Consider the following 15,811-nt stretch of genomic DNA (forward strand, 5'->3'; position numbering starts at 1 on the left):
AGTGTTACTTCAATTTGTACTGCATGCCGAAAAAGTACAAAGTTCAACTCCCTGTTTTCGCGTTACCACCATGCGAGCGAGGTGCCACTGCTAGTTGGGTTGTGATACACTCCAACGCATACATGTCACTTCAATACACTTTTGTACAGCATCTGCGCGAAAGGTTCTCCCTTTCGACGACGGTAACTCTCAGTTTGGATGAGTCGAAACATTCACCCTACTTGAACCCTTTTGTTTTTCCTTTACAGCTGTCCTGTTTTGATTGTTGCTACTCGTATCAAGTTATTGCTTGTTATTGTTTTTGTCGTCTGAGGCGCTCAGTCCTCGCTCCCCCCGGTTCCATGCAAACGTACGGCGGTCGGCCCCGCGCGGTGCCCCGCCCTGCACCTCAGGACCAAAGCAGCCGACCACCAGAAGTACTCGCATCGAGCAAAGGAGACTGGCCGAGACCGCAGGCCGCGTCACGACGACCGAGCCAGATTTCCAACGCCATTGCAATGCTGTCCAGCGTCCCACACATCGCCGCGGCAGGTCCATTCACGGCGTATTCAGATGCAGCGCAACATTCAACACAGAGCAGGACTGGATCGAGCGTCCGGGGGCGAATGAAGTCGAGCTCAAACTCCAGCTCAAGCTCAAGCTCAGTCCTGTCGAGACCAAAGCGACCCGCGGATGAGAGCGCGCATCCGATGCAAGTACCAAAGCGTACAGTCATGTCTCAGGAGCGCAGCGGCGGGCGGCGCGACGAGGACGACCGGGTGCTCAGCGCCAATGGACTGGCAGCAGTGTCCGTGTCGATCGTCTTCTCGAACGAGACTGCGCCTGAATCCATGCAGAGTAGTGGCATGCCAAGACAGCAGGCATTGTCGCACATCCAAGGAAGGCTCGAGTCGGGCGGGCGGCTGCTGTTTGGCGAGCGTGGATTGCAATTGCTGCTTGAAACGCCGAGTTTCTCGGCCATTCGCGCAGACGTGTGCGCTCAGCTGCAGCGGTACGCACACGGTCAAGCAGTAGGATGGCTCCGCCGGCGGGAAGCTCCGTCCACCTTTGACAGCGAGCGATTGTCCCGCATCCGCGATGAGGAAGACAACTTTCAGCTGTGGGAGTTTCCTTACGCGTGTCTCCGTCGCGTCAGAGTGCCGACAAACAGCAAGTTTATTCAAATCAACCTGAACTCGAACATCTGGAGAGACATGCAGCGTACTCCCGACAGCGCAGCGCTCCCATTACTTCCAAATTGGCTGATTGTGGAGCTGCCCGTCGCAACGAGCGAGTTGAACGCTTCCGAGCTGAAAGACACGCTCTTAGACAAGCTTGTGGCCTCGAGGACTAGCGTTCAAGCACACGCGCTGCTGGAAGTTGAATGCGGCAGCGTCGAGCTTTCGATTCCTAGAAACTTTCAAACATCGTTGTCTGGCATCCCGCCAGCCCGCACCGTCGGCCAACGCCAGGTGGACTCTACTTCAACAAACACACCTAGTCTGCTCAGCATTGTCCCCAAAACGCCTCCATCGAGGGTGGTTGCTTCCCTCGACATGTTCAACACACCCTCGCCGACTTCCAGCAGCAACTCATTGCTGCATTCTAGTAGCCATGTTTCCGGGGCCGCCACGTCGTCGCGAGCTGCCCACCGCACCGAGTCGGCATTTGCGAAGTCCTTTTACGAATCGGCAGGAACGCTGCGAAGTGGTCGGTCTCGGAGCTCGAGTCTTCCAAGTCGGCCTGGCCGGCGTTTCTCCGAAGTGGTAGACTTGAGTGATATCTCGCCTAGTAAGGATGGCTCTGAGGACGCCGTCGAAATCGTGACGCCAGCCAGCGCCAGGGACTTGACGTTTGAGTTTGAGTCGCAGCTTTCCAGGTTTGTAACGTGAACACTGCAGTGGATTTTGGGGATGCTCGTGATTTTTTTTTATTTGTGGTGAATTGGCGTGAAGGATCTGACTGCTCACAAACCAATTTGCTACATTGCGGAAACAAAAACCAGGCCATTTCTCTACGCACCGGCCCCAAAAGTTAACCTGCTCATCACCAACGCCGACTTGGCACGATTGAAGTCTGGCGAGTTTCTGAACGATGTCATTCTGCAGTTTTACTTGTGGTAGGCGCATTGAAGCATGGGGTCTGTGGACCAGCAGCTCGTTGCGCTCATCTGTACATGTCTGTGCACAAGGTACATCGAGTATTCTCTCCTATCCGAGGCGCAGCGCGCACGATGGCACGTCTTTAGCTCGTACTTTTACTTGAAGCTGACGACACAGCGAACCGATAAATCGCCCGCGCGGTACGTGCTGCGTCTAACACGAGCCGATGGGGGCGAGGGTTTGGGGAAACCAGGTTTGGACGTCGCTGTGTTGCTGAATGCCGTGTTTTGACTACTCAGACTCTCCGCCGACGAGAAGGCCAAACTCCAGTACGAGAATGTAAAGTCGTGGACTCGAGACGTGGACATCTTTTCCAAAGACTTTGTGGCCGTGCCCGTGAATGAAAAGTACGTCAGGGGGTGTGTGCTGTTGTCTTGGTTTTCCATCTTTCCCCCCCCCCCTTCCGCTCATCTCACTCGATGATTCGCTTTGGCCGCGTTTTTTTTCCCGTAGTGCACATTGGTACTTGATTGTAATATGCTTTGCCGGGCAGTATGCACAAGCACAAAGCGTGGAGAATCCGTCGGAGGAGGTCGTCGCTTCGGACGATGTGTTTGAAGACACCAAGGCGGCCAATCTCGCACCAACGTACGGCACACCTTCCTTGAAGTGCGAGAATGCAAGAGATTGGGGCGATGTTGGTTTTTTTCTTCTTGGAAGGCCAACCCGTTGCTGTTTGCTGTTTGTTGGTGCTTTTTGCTGTTCTGCTGCTTTTTTGGTTGCCGTTCGCGCAGCACACCTCGAATTATCGTCATGGATTCGCTTGGCGCCCAGAGAGCCCATGCCTCGCCCGTTAAATTGATCAAGCGGTAGGTATTTTCGCCGATGCAAACGTGTTGATTGCACTACTTATTTTTGTTTACATGTCTTGACGATTCGATTTTGGACTTTGCTTGCTTTCCGTGTTCGCTTTTTCTCACAGTTACCTGACTCTCGAATGGGCCAACAAGCGTCCAAACGAACCCGCAGTGTCCTTTGACAAAATGCCGCTGGTCAAGCCTCAGGTTGGATTTGGGTTGGATGTTGCTCAGTTGATACGTTCGCTGCAAACCCCCCCCCCTTGTTTTTTTTTTGTTCTTTTGCGCAGATTCCCAAGCAAAACAACTATTGCGATTGCGGCGTGTTTCTGCTGCACTACTTTGAGCTCTTTGCCACCAATCCAGACCGAGGGATGCGATGTGTAAGGTCATGCTTTTCTCGACAGGATGCTGTTCATCTTCTTGCTTTGCGGGACGTGTACATTGACTGTTGCTTTGTCCTCTCAATAATTGATGAGTGCAGGACAAGGATTGGTTTGCAGCGACAGACGTCTCGGGCAAGCGCCCGGCCATTCGCGGCCTCATTCTATCGCTCGCTGAAGCCCAGCAGCACGACGAGCAAAAGCGATCGCCGTCACCAAGGGACCACGAGGATGAGTCTTCCACGCTAGAAGCAGCAGATGACAACCGTCGCGTCATGGAGGGTGGCACCGTCGACAACAACAGCGACGCGCCGTTGGAGACACCACCCTCCGACCCCTCGGCCTCGGACTCCATCACCCTCCTCAAGCAGGACCAGGACCAGGACCAGGACCAGGACCAAGACAGTGTTTACAACGTGCTCAGCTCTGCTTCTGCATGAACTCATGGCAACTGACTCATTTCAGCATCAGCACCTTGACAACCGCGTCGCAACAAATTCCTCCCTATTTTTTTGTTTTTGTTTTTGTTTTGTTTTTGTTTTGTCGTGATTTTGATGATGAGGCTCATGTAATTTTTTAAAAATCTTGTACCAATAATACCATATGATTACTTTTTTCTTTTTTTTTTATTGGAGCAGGCTGCTGCCTTTTGTGTTTGATGCGACGAGATCTCAGGGGTTCTGTTGTTTTGGGCTGGTTAGATCGAAACTCGCACTTTGACATTTCCCCCCCCCCCTCAGAGCCCACGCGTGCAGCCCTTTTTTGACATTGACGAGCCCCTTTTTTTCTTGTTTTGCTTTCTTTCTCTGATGTCATCTAGATTCAAATGGACTGACTCCGCCCTCTTTTCCCCATTCAAAGTCGTCTTGCTCGCTCGCTGTCCTGCTCCATTCCCGCGCCGACGGGTTCTGCTGTTCTCCGTTTGCCATTCAACAAGTTGTGGACAACACCAGCATCCGTGGAGGTAAAGCTGAAGCAACTCGCGCGACAGATTTTAAAAAAACAAAAAAACAGAAAAAAAAGAAGCCTCCGCAGTTCGTGGGCGATGCCAGCACGCGCACGCCCCGCACACACACACACACGAGTCGGGGACCTGCCGCACAAAAAAAGCAACAAGCATTGCGAGCACATCCACCCGTCCTTCGAACACTGCAACATCGACCAGAGCCAAAAGGCGTACATGTGCAGTGCACGAGTGCATCATCATCATCATCCTTAAAGTCCAACCAAAGTGCGACGGATTTTTTTTTTTTTTTTTTTTGATTCGAATGATTTTGTATTATTTGACAACGGCTTTTTGTCGCGTAACTCAATAGCGAAGCCAACAGGCAATGAGAAGCAACAACAACAACAACAAGAGGGCACCGGCGTATCACTCCAAGATGAGTGTAGCCGTGCCTTTTCAGAGGCGGAGACAAACAGGCTCTATCAGCCAGTGATAGAAAAGCAGGGGAAGCAAAATTGAAACGATGGCGAAAAAAAAAAAAAAAAAACAATCCAAGAAAAAAAATATCAAAAAAATAGTGTGCTTGTTCCGAGGGTTAGAGCAGCAGTGCGAGGCAGCCGTACTCGTCGGAGAGCTCGTCCTGGTACTCGTCGAGAAGGGTGCGGATGGCACTTGGGTCGGACAGCAGGCTCTCGAGCTCGTCAATGAACGCGGGGTCGGCGAGGCACTCGTCAATGTCGTCGTAAATTTCGGGGTCAATTTCGGCGAGTTGCTGCACGAGCGGACAGCTGAAGACAGCCAAACGGAGCGCAGAGCAGTCGCTCGACAGCTCCTGGAACAGCGGCGAGCTCAGCGCCTTGTCCAGCGCAATTGGCTCGATGGGTTGCACAACAATCGACCGCGGGCGGGGCGAGCGGGGCATTTGCATGGTCAGAGTTTCCATGGTTTGTGTTAACAAGAGTGTTGAAATTTTGAAGAGTGACCTGAGCGAAACAATTAAATGGCGCTTTTAAAACCCCAAACGAACATTCGCTTGTTATTATTTGTTTGTGTACATGTCGAAAATTGTCTCTGTTGAACACAAACAAAACAAAGCAACAAAGAGCCGCGCTGGTTGGAAAGACAAGCGGGCTTTTGGAGCTTGACGCGAGTCGTGAGTGTTCTGAGGAAGACCGTGATGTTTTCGTAGTGCGGACGGTCGAGCGGCACTGAGCCCAAAAGCTCGTGCCACACACAAAAGAGTGCGACATCTGGATTGATGCTGTCAAAAACAAAATGCCAAAATCTCGCACCACATCTACGGGAAAGCAAGCAGTGTCAGAACAAAAGCGAACGAAAACGCCAAGGCAGCTTGGCTTGCACAGGGGGGGGGGGTCGCGCAGTCGTCTCCACTGCCCTTTTTTTTTTTGTATTAAGTTTATTGGGAGGAGAGAGTGGAAAAGCATCAAAATGCTCAAAAACCACGGAGAAAGGAGCGGGAGCATGGACATGGGTGTAAGGAGCTTGGAGACACAAAATTGGCAGAGAGCCATGTCTGGTCATATGACATAGCATTAGCGAACCTGTATGCTCGTGCACTACAGGCCTTGGGAAATTTATATCCATTGAAGAAGGGCGGGAAGCGACGATGTCGGTTTGTGGTTAGTTCGGTTCTCCAGCGGTTTCAAAGTTGGTTCCGCGAACGGCTGACGCGCCGAGGCGCGTCTAGAAATGCCTGTGGGTCGCAACTAGCAACCTGAAATAGCCAAACCAACAACATGACATAGCGAGTGTGTCGCGGCGGGGAGGTGATCAGTGTGAAGCATAAAGCTTCGTCCGAAAGTCAATTCGAGTTGCGGTTCCAGTGATTCGCGAGGGTTCCATGAAGCGGACAAACGCAACTGCGTGTCCAGAAGGTGCTTGTGGGACGCGCAGCATGAACCAAGCTGAAACAGACAACAGCAAATGACTCGTCATCGAAATGACGCGGAGAGGAGGGGGGGGGGGAGAAATGTTGGTGAAGAGGGCTGGAAGGTATTACCAGGAGTCGTCCCAAATTGCAATGCAATTTTTCAACCAACAAAAGAAGACTCCCACTGCCCTCAATGTGTTGCACTCACGCGCGGCATGGAAGAAGCAGAGTGAGTGCGTGGTGGGTTGGCAGTTCTTTTGAAATAGAGTTGGTTTGTTTACAAAATCTGCACCAAAAAACGCCCTTTTTTAAAGTAAGGTGTTTGTTTTCTTGTGTTTACTCGCCATTCAAGCAGCGAAACGAAAGCGAGCGAGCGAGGAGCGAGAGATGGACCGCGAGGACAAGCACAGCAATGGCCCCCGCAAGTCACTCTTCAAGTCTGCAATGAGCGATTGGCAGAGTGGGCATGGAGCGATGGCGAGCGTGGGGAAGGCGTGGGCTGTTTTGCGCGTGAGACTTAAAAATTCGACCTTATTGTTTCGGGTCATGAAAACGCGAATTAGGAAACAACCGCAACCAAATAAAGTCGCTGGCAACCACGAAATGGTGGAGCTTTTAGGTCGAATCTGAACAAATAGTGCACGAGGCGCAGGAGGCTTGGTAAGGTCCTTTTGGGTTATGAGCGTGTGCTTTCAGCTTCACGAGCTCGAGCAGACAAAAAACAATGGTTGTCCCCCCGAGCCTTAAATGACTTGACTCTGGAAGTAGACTTTTGACGTTTTGTCGTAGATCTGAGGAGTTGGTTGAAGCCAACAAGGCAGGTGATCGAGAATCGAGAGTCGAATCACCCCGAGTGCATCGGGGACCATTGTCGCGCGCAGGTTGCCAATTTCTCCCTCGCTCGCGATGCGATACAGTACAAAAAGACCGATTGGCGATTCATCGATGGAGCTAATTTGCCTCGTTTAGGAAGACGATCTGAGATTTGTTGACGGGATTGTGAGATTGAGCAATGTCGATGGCTCTCCATCCAGATTTGAGCCCAACGGAAAAAGTGTTTAGTGTACCTCAAACAGATGTGTGATGGATTCACTCGATGTCATCACGCTAGCGCATCTGCTCCTAAGCTGTGGAGTGACGAATCAAGAACGCAATGTGACTTGCGCGAGCGACCAACCAACTCGTTCTCATCATAAAGGACAGCCAGCACCTTCATTCCCACCACTCAACCACCGACCAACCAACAGCAGGAAACCACCCAAAACGCTCTGCACAACCCCAGCATGAAAAGAAGAAAGAGAAAAAGATCAAAACCGAAAACCAATGGGGTCGAATTGCAAATCCAACAACAATACACAAAACAACACTAGAAATACACCTCTTTGAGACTATTGACGCGCATTGGGAGCTGTGCCTGGAGCCGCTGCGAGCGTCACGCGGGCCTTACGAGCAGGGCGAGCAGGTGCCTGCTCCCCAGCGGGTGCAGGCTTGGGGCGTCGCGATCTGTAAGAGTCCTCGACCGACCGCAGCAGGGTAGTCGGCCGTGAGCCTGGGACGTTCTTGAGCACTGCGAATGGCTGAGCGAGGGCTTGCTGTGCGCGCTCAATCTCGAACGGCGCTGGCAGCTGCTTGTCGGGCAGCAGTTTCAGCATGGACATTTTGCGTGTCATGGCCAGAATAGCGCGGTAAATGTCAGAGTGATACTTGATGCGCTTTGCTTGTGCCTCGGACACGGGGTTGGCGACTTTGCCATCTGCAGCAGAACAGGATTGAAAAAGGAGTTGAGAGATCAGTATCAGAATAAAACAAGACAAAACAAAATTTCGCTACGGAATGGTGAAGATCAAGCTATGTTTTTGTTCATTTTTTTTTTGTTACCTGTGCTCGTCCAGTCTGGTCCGTCGGTGAGCACTCCAAACTCGTTTCCACTGCGCGACATGCCAAGACTGTTGGTTTTTTGTTACATGCACAACACAGCAAACAGGCAGTTTCAAAGCGTGAGTTTCGCTGGGAGTGAACGAGACAATCCCAGCCACGAGGAAAAGAGCAGTGAAGAGCAGGGGGGAGGGACAGCACGCTGGGCCAGACCTTAGTCGGACATTGCGACCAGCACTGGAAGCAGCAGAGAGATGGATGTGGCGAGCGGCGGCGGCGGACGCAGGGGCGCAGGCCGAGGCTGAGGCTGAGCAGGCCAAGCGAACGGCAGCAAAACGCATTGGCAATGGAAAAGCAAAGGACGACTGTGTGTCGAGTCAGAGTCTAAGTTATCAGGATCAGGAACAATGCAGAAGTGTGTCGGATATGCAAAAACAAGAGAATCGAAAACAAGTGAGGATTCTGCTGTAAAGATATTGGAGAGCAAGGAAGGAGAGGTGATTTGTGCATGGACCTTGCTCACTCACATTGTAACTTGACCTGGAACAAACCACAACGGAAGTGTATAGAATGGGCTGCGGAAGTATCGTATTACTAGCGAGCTATAGTAGTGAAGAATGAGCTCATCATCCCAGGTTGTAACACGAGCTTTTCAATGTCCAATTCGCACCTTTATGGCAAAACTCAAAAGGCACTCAATCCCATGCAAGAACAAACAACAAAGGCACATGGCTCCACGTCTTGCGAGGAAAAAAACCCCGTTCAAGCATCCAGGCGTGCCTTCTTGTTGCCGGCATCTTCCGCTCCTTCGTCATCCTCGTTTTGGCGCTTCTGCGTGGCGACAGGTGCACTGCTGCTACTGCTACCAGACGCCACATTTGCACTGGACACAGCTGTAGGGGCAACCTTTCGTCGGACTTGCAGCGTGTTGACAACAGCAGCGGCCGCAGCAGCGGCACTAGAGCTTGAAGAACCTGCGAGGGACAAGCTGGCCGCAACATCTTCAGCAGTGCCAAACCCAAGGCTGGCAGCGAGATTGCGCTTCTCTGCCACAGCAGCGCCAGCGGCAGATACCGGCGCGGGAGCACTGCTGCTGCTGCTCGTCGCACCGAGTTGATGCTTGATCATTTCAAATTGACCGGCTCGGAAGGCCTCGCCCTCTTCGTTGATTTCGGCAATCTAATCCAAAGACAAGAACGAAACCAGATTCATGATAAAACTCAGTAAACGCACAACAAAAAAAACACAACAAAAGAACAACAAACAAAAGAGCGGTTCCAAGCAACACCTGAAAACCCCAACTCACCTTGGATCGAATGTCGGGAATCAACTCTGTCAAGTCATTAATCTCTTGGTCAATCTCAGCTTGTGTGGCCGGGAGCGGAGACATGATCTTGGACGCTTCGTTGGCGGCCGACAAGGTAGGCGCGGTGGCATCGCGCAGCGCCTCGCCCGAGCGAAGGTAGCGCAAACGCATGTTCATCACCGTCATGGCACGCTGAAGGCTGTCGACGGATTCATTGTAATGGCGGCCCAATTGATACGCGATCGCCATTGTGAAGAGGAGTTCGGCAATGGAACGGTCGTGAGCTGGCAAAATGCTCTCGCGGATGTGAAGGCACTCTTTAAAGTCGGTGAACGCCTGGTCAAACTGTTCAGATTCGACGCTGTGCTCGCCCAAGCGCGCATGCACCGAAGCCAAGGCAAGACGCGCCTTCAGGCTGGACTGGCGGGCAAAAATAACACGCGCGCACTCCAAGTTTTCCCACGCCAGCTGCAAATTGTCGACGTCTTCATCGTCTGCTGGAGCGTTTTCGTCGTCCTGTCCCTGCTCGTTGCCGTCGTCATCATTCTCTTGATCTTGGTTGGCTGCTTTCCCTGTAAATCGAGTTCTCTAGGAGTTAGATCGGGGGCCAACCACGACACTACCTGTGCCACCATCTCCAGCCACCACCACCACCACCACCACCATCAACTCTCCTCGTCAGTGACATAGAATGGCTGCTCGAGCACCCACTGCGCCACTTCGGGGAAAAAGCCTGAACAAACCAAAATCAAAAAATCAAGCCTCACCTTTGCCCTTGCTGGAGGCGGCTGCGGCTTCGGCATCGTCATCGTCCTCATCGTTGTCATCATCACTGTCGTCGTCTGACTCGTTCTTGCTGGCGGAAGCGTTGTCGGGACGCTCAAAGACTTGCGATTCAGCGCGCGCTGCAGCCAGCAACGCACTGCCGTACTGGAAGAATGGCTCGCCGCACTCGTCCGCGAGTTCGCCATAGAGAACGACGCTTGTCTCGACGGCTTCTTGGAAGCAGTCGACGGCCAGCAGGTACTCTTCGCAGAGCATCTGGCGACGTCCTTGCTGCATTCGCTCGGCAATGAGCTCTTGCGGGGTTGCGTGCTGATCGGCCATCTCGGCGGCCATCTGCGCATCAAGATCCACTTGACTTGAACTCGAGCCTGAAGCCGCAGCGACAGAAGACGACGACGAGGAGGAGGAAGAGGAGGAAGCGGCGCCAAGCGACGAGGAATCGCCGTTTTGGCGGGAAACTCCCGCGCCACCATCGACGCTGTTGCTGCTGCTGCTGTTGCTGCCCGCGGCAGTGGTCGGCTCGATCGATGCGGCCGATTTAACATTCACTGGCGTAATGGTGCTACCATCGGCGGCGGAAGAGCTCTCGTTCGACATTTGCTTTTCGGGGATTTTGGCTTTTTGCGCGCGCTTTGTACTTTTTGGCGGGAAAACCGAGTGTTTTTGGGTTTTTGAACAACGACTGCGCTTCTCTCGCTTATGGTTGATAGAAGACGTTTGCGAATGTGTCTCGTTATTCAAACGCGACGCTTGGTTACCGCTTGTGCTTCACTCTTTGTTTTTCTGCGTGCTCGACACTTGAGCTTTCCTTCGACTCAATCCCAAACTAAATCCATACTACTGTACTTACTTTCATCATCCTCTTCTTAACTTCTGAGACACTGCACTGAAAATCAAAACATGTCAATTTCGGCCATTTCTCGGTGCGTTTTCCGTTACCCGGCATTTCGCTCCTTTGCTTCTCAGAGCAACGGTCGCCTCGCAGCTCTATCGAATGCTGCTGCTGCCACCAAAGCAGTGATCGCAGGTCGTGGTGGTCCCAATAGAATGGCTGAATTCTCTGAATCCAGCAGCCGCTCATTCGCTTCTCTGTCATTCTCAGCATTCGCCCAAAAGAAGACCATGTCGGACGAGCAGGCCAAAGCGATCGCCGCAGCGCAGCAGCCGCGCCAAGCAGACACCATCTTTGGCAAGATTGCTCGCAAGGAGATTCCCGCCCAGATTGTGTTTGAGGACGACCAGGTAAACAACGAGCGACGACGATACGGAGAGAAAAAGAGAGAGAGAGAGAGAGAGATAGAGAGCGAGAAGACCAACTCTAATGGTTTAAAAGTGCATCATTTTGCATACGCTTGCTCACTGCGGTCGCTAACAAAATGGTACCTTTGCTCGACTTTCCCTCCTTCGATTCCTTCTTTCCTCACTCGCTTCCGTTCGGTCTACGCTGCCCCCCCGTGGGTGCCTTCCTCACCCAACCCGCGTTTCCATGCGTGCGGCGCTCGTTACTCTCTCAACCCTGAAACGCGCTCGATTCTGACGCCGAACTCAGGCACTCGCCTTCCGGTAAGCCAAACAAGCCGGTTTGCAATGCAACCCCAGCAAAAAAAAAAAAAAAAAAAAAAAAAAAAAAAAAAAAAAAAAAAAACCTCAGAGTTTGGCTCAGAGTTTCGAAAATCCACTGCTGCTCACCTTTCAATCACTCTCGTTACAAACCGGTGGAATTTCGTCATAGTGACGTGAGCCCGACTGCTCCGACACACATTCTCATCATCCCCAAGAAGCCGATTGCCACCATTGCCGATTCCACCGACGAAGATGAGCAGGTACTGGCAAATATCTGGCAAATATCGTTCAATGTGGCTTTTTGGCTATCGTGGGTTTGTTGTGATTCTGAGGCCTTTTTTGTTTTTCACGTCGCTCGAAAATTTAACGACAGCTTCTTGGCCACCTTCTCGTCGTCGCGCGCAAGGTCGCCGAGCAGGAGAAACTCGCTCGCGGCTATCGTATTGTCATCAACAATGGCGCCGATGGAGGTCAGTCTTCTCCGATTCCATCACCCCTTTTACAACTCGTCCTCTCACTTTCACTCTCCATCTCCCTACAGGCCAAAGCGTCTACCACCTGCACGTGCACCTTATCGGAGGCAAGTCGCTCGGCTGGCCTCCGTTTGCCAACTAGATATCTCTGCGCTCTCTGTGTGCTCCCTGTTTATGAGCGCTTGCTTGCGATGATGAGAGTTTTTCAAAGCCTTCATTGTGATTGACTGTTCAGTACAATTCCAAATCATCGTCATCATCAATCAATCAATCAATCAAAACCCCCTTTTCATGAAACAACAAAAGAACTGTACGTGGAATACCACGAAATGGCGGCAACATAGCTGGGAAGGAGTCGAACGATGGCTCCAGCGACGACCGTCGTCTCCTCGAGGTAGTGGCTGGCTGCGGCAATGGCGAGCTGCGCACTTGCATCACTGAGCTCGACAGTCACATCCCAGCTCGTCAGACCTGGAGAACCAGTGGCCAGGAAGATAAAGTACGAACCCTCGCTGTCGGCAAAATGCACAGGAACGCTTTGGTTGAGGAACGACCAGGCCGTGATGCTCGGCAGCGCGCTTTCGGGCGCCGTCGATGGGCGGACTGCTTGGAGATACAGTGTCATGTGGTCGGGTCCCGTCACCTGAAACGAGACTGTGCGCCGACGAGTGGCCTCATCCACCTTGCTCTCTTTCACTGTCACCTGGTGATCGAGAAAACGGTGTGTGGCGCTCTTGGTGGCGGCTTCGGCAGCCACTTGCTCCTTGGTGAGGAGCCGCTGGCGAACGACATCCGCATGGATGGCGAAAGTGTTGGTCACAAGCTCGCGCACTGGCAAATACCACGGCAGGCCTCCGTAGACAAAGTCGACATTCTGCGGAATGGTGACTTGGTGCGCGGCCACTTCAAACATGTCGCGATGCACCTGCCGTTGCTGTGGGTTGTCGGGGCGGAAGGGCTTCAACACGGGCAGCTCATGGCCCGTGAGTTTGTGCAAGAGGGACGGTTGGAACGGGGTCAGCGGATACAGGCCAGTGGCATCGAATGGAATCAACCAAAGCTTGTCATCCTCGCTGACGAGGCTGCCGGTGGCATCGTGCATGCGACGCTGGACATGCTGGACAAAGAGGCGCTTGGGGTGCTGCTCGTGATACGGGTGGCAGAGCGTGCACGCGGCAACAACAGCCACCACAGTCACAACCCACAAGGCCCGCTCCACGCGGCGAGGGTGGGAAAACCCATGCACAACGCTGATCAAGGAGATGGAGAGCCAGCCGACAAACAGGCCGGCCAATCCGCCAATAAAGGCGTCGCCAGGCAACACGGATCCACTGCGCCCGGTGATGGGAATGAAAAACTCAAACAGCTCAATAATCAAGTGCGACGAGACGAGGGCAGCCAAAGAGTAGCCGAGCAGACGGGCCAGCCAAACCAGCGTGTCTGCAGCCGAGACTTGCCGGGGCGCAGAGGACGTGGAGGCGACGCGCGCGCGTACCAACATGGCGCCCACAAGACGGCCTGCCACAGGGAAGACGACCCAAAACAAGAGAAGATAGGCGCTGCCCAGTCCGAGCGCAGTCATCAGGGACAGCACGGCGACGTGGATGGTGGTGGCGCCCATAAAGGTCTCCAACTCGAGTTCTGCAGCCCCTACCACCTTGCCTCGCGCCGAGCCCCTCGAAAGATGCGTCCGAATGAGCGTGGCGAGCGCTGGAGCCACATACAGGCCAGACACCATCGCGGGGCTGCCGTAGTAGGTCATTGGCAAACCCAGGCCGAAAGCGAGCACAACGCCAATCAAGCTGGGGACCAGAGTCGCCATGCCGAGTGCTCGGAAATGCGTGCCGACACTGTACAGGATGTCAGAGCGGCGGCCACTGGCGGAGCGCTTCCACAAGACCAGACAGACAATGGCAATGAATGCGGTCGCTCCGTTCAACGCCACGCCCAGCGAATGCGAGTAGACGACCGCAAAGAGGCCAAGAATGTCGAAAAATACCGGCACAACGTCAGCTTCGGCTTGAATGGCAGCCATCAGTGGGGAGACAGTGGTCGAGGATGCAGATTCGCCAACAACATCCCCGTTGTAGTGCAGCAAGTCGAGCAACGTGGCCAACACGTTCTCGCCGCAACGTTGGATGCAGCCTTCCGTGACATGTGCCTCGTCATCCAAGGCTGTGTGGTAGACGTAGCCGTTCGCGGTGCGCGCCATGTCCAGGCCGGGAATGTTGCCGAAATCGCGATACACGCGAAAGTCCGTGTCCGAGGGCACAACACCGCTTTGGAAGATTTCTTGGCCAATGACCGAGGCGTAAGGGTATGGGCTGGCGCGGACATAGGCACGCGCGAGCCACGCGTTCTTGGGTCCAGTTTGGAAGACAAGCTCGCGCCCGCCCGCGCCTGCTGCCTCCATGTTCAAGAACGCGACGATGGTCTTTGCCCACGGGTGTTGGGTGATAAAGCCATGGGCCGCTTGCAAGATGGTCTCTTCTGCGCCGTTGAAAATGAAAATGATGGCGTTGTGGCGCGGCGGGGACGGCAGCGCGCAGAGATTGGACGCCAACTCCATCGCAGTCGCAATGCTCACGGCATCGTCCGAAGCGCCCACCGTGCCCAGCGACGAGTCAAAGTGCGCCGACACGAGGAAGGCGCTGTCCCGCGACGCTGGGCGGGATTTGGACGAAATCCGCATGAGCACGTTCGTCACGTTCTGGTAGGCGTTGGTAAACCCGCCGAGGAAGGCCAGCGGGAAGACTCCAGACGGCCGCTGCACCTCAATTTCAACGAGGAAATCCTCCTTGGCATCCGCGGTTGCCTTCATGCTTGCAAGTTGATCCAGAATGTACTTTGGTGTGAGTTCCTCGTTTGCCCGTGTTCCGACGGTTCTGATGCAAGCAGAGAGTCGAGGTCAACAAACAGGGGATACAAGCTCCATAATATTTGCAACAACAAACGACATACCGAACTCCAAACGACGTGATTGCGTGCAGATGTTGCCTTGCTCGAGCTTCTGAGAAATCGCTTGCTGGAATCGCCGCTGACTGTCCAGCACAAGAATGTCATTTTGTTGTTTTGTTTTAATCCGAAAATCCAATCCAATCGACCAATACGTGACTTTTTTTTTTGCACAACCATATAGTACAGCTGCACAATGCTTCGAAGTGAAGCCTTGTATGATTGTATGGGGTTGTCGGAATATTGTGCAAAGTGGATTGCGACGGCTTGGGACTTTCCCGTCACGCATCGTCTGAATCTGCTTACTTTGGGCTCAGGCAGACGCGTGTACGTCCATCCTCCAATGGCCGTCACGACAAACAGCATGGCCAGAACTAGGAACGGCGACACGGCGGCAATGGCGGGAAGCCGCTGATGATGCTCGGCTGCGTTCGTGCGATTCCCCTTCTCACCACGCGGATCATCGGACTTGGACGATGCGTCCTGATTGCCCAGTGACGGTCCGGTGTTGGTTGCTGCTGTGGCCGGCGCGCGATGGCGCAGCGACGCGGCAGACACGGACATTTTTTTTTTTTTTTTTTGAAGAACGCGAGCAGCGGTAAGAAACAAAAGGACTGCCTTCATTCATTCATTGCAGAATGGAATTGCCTCAGCATTGGAACACGTCTGACACGAAGCTCGACAGCAGAACAGCA

The 15,811-nt window shown here is 53.3% G+C and overlaps 6 protein-coding genes across 6 annotated transcripts; 2 read left to right on the forward strand and 4 right to left on the reverse strand.

Moving 5' to 3' along the window:
* Nucleotides 1-399: 399 nt before the first annotated feature.
* On the forward strand, nucleotides 400-3,923 carry CAOG_03899 (hypothetical protein). Its single transcript, XM_004363570.2, has 9 exons — nucleotides 400-1,858; nucleotides 1,985-2,098; nucleotides 2,171-2,281; nucleotides 2,381-2,488; nucleotides 2,595-2,729; nucleotides 2,876-2,950; nucleotides 3,064-3,145; nucleotides 3,229-3,321; nucleotides 3,423-3,923. The coding sequence occupies exons 1-9, from the start codon at nucleotides 498-500 to the stop codon at nucleotides 3,759-3,761; spliced, it is 2,418 nt and encodes an 805-aa protein (XP_004363627.2). The 5' UTR covers nucleotides 400-497; the 3' UTR covers nucleotides 3,762-3,923.
* Nucleotides 3,924-4,606: 683 nt separating this feature from the next.
* CAOG_03900 (hypothetical protein) lies at nucleotides 4,607-5,337 on the reverse strand. The gene has a single exon (XM_004363571.2). It carries the CDS (start codon nucleotides 5,208-5,210, stop codon nucleotides 4,863-4,865), a length of 348 nt encoding a protein of 115 aa, XP_004363628.1. The 5' UTR covers nucleotides 5,211-5,337; the 3' UTR covers nucleotides 4,607-4,862.
* A 2,064-nt stretch (nucleotides 5,338-7,401) lies between these two features.
* On the reverse strand, nucleotides 7,402-8,393 carry CAOG_03901 (hypothetical protein). The gene is made up of 3 exons (XM_004363572.2): nucleotides 8,247-8,393; nucleotides 8,037-8,104; nucleotides 7,402-7,911 (listed from the first exon to the last, which is right to left on the reverse strand). The coding sequence occupies exons 1-3, from the start codon at nucleotides 8,372-8,374 to the stop codon at nucleotides 7,547-7,549; spliced, it is 561 nt and encodes a 186-aa protein (XP_004363629.1). The 5' UTR covers nucleotides 8,375-8,393; the 3' UTR covers nucleotides 7,402-7,546.
* A 289-nt stretch (nucleotides 8,394-8,682) lies between these two features.
* Nucleotides 8,683-10,798, reverse strand: CAOG_03902 (hypothetical protein). Its single transcript, XM_004363573.2, has 3 exons — nucleotides 10,107-10,798; nucleotides 9,340-9,911; nucleotides 8,683-9,212 (listed from the first exon to the last, which is right to left on the reverse strand). The coding sequence occupies exons 1-3, from the start codon at nucleotides 10,720-10,722 to the stop codon at nucleotides 8,796-8,798; spliced, it is 1,605 nt and encodes a 534-aa protein (XP_004363630.1). The 5' UTR covers nucleotides 10,723-10,798; the 3' UTR covers nucleotides 8,683-8,795.
* A 112-nt stretch (nucleotides 10,799-10,910) lies between these two features.
* On the forward strand, nucleotides 10,911-12,375 carry CAOG_03903 (histidine triad protein). Its single transcript, XM_004363574.2, has 5 exons — nucleotides 10,911-11,367; nucleotides 11,675-11,688; nucleotides 11,858-11,948; nucleotides 12,062-12,158; nucleotides 12,230-12,375. Exons 1-5 carry the CDS (start codon nucleotides 11,026-11,028, stop codon nucleotides 12,301-12,303), a joined length of 618 nt encoding a protein of 205 aa, XP_004363631.2. The 5' UTR covers nucleotides 10,911-11,025; the 3' UTR covers nucleotides 12,304-12,375.
* CAOG_03904 (hypothetical protein) lies at nucleotides 12,359-15,717 on the reverse strand. Its single transcript, XM_004363575.2, has 3 exons — nucleotides 15,423-15,717; nucleotides 15,123-15,202; nucleotides 12,359-15,046 (listed from the first exon to the last, which is right to left on the reverse strand). Exons 1-3 carry the CDS (start codon nucleotides 15,678-15,680, stop codon nucleotides 12,451-12,453), a joined length of 2,934 nt encoding a protein of 977 aa, XP_004363632.1. The 5' UTR covers nucleotides 15,681-15,717; the 3' UTR covers nucleotides 12,359-12,450.
* Between the last annotated feature and the right edge of the window lie 94 nt (nucleotides 15,718-15,811).

The sequence above is a fragment of the Capsaspora owczarzaki genome (genome assembly GCF_000151315.2).
Source record: "Capsaspora owczarzaki ATCC 30864 unplaced genomic scaffold supercont2.5, whole genome shotgun sequence".
Taxonomy (NCBI): domain Eukaryota; class Filasterea; order Ministeriida; family Capsasporidae; genus Capsaspora; species Capsaspora owczarzaki.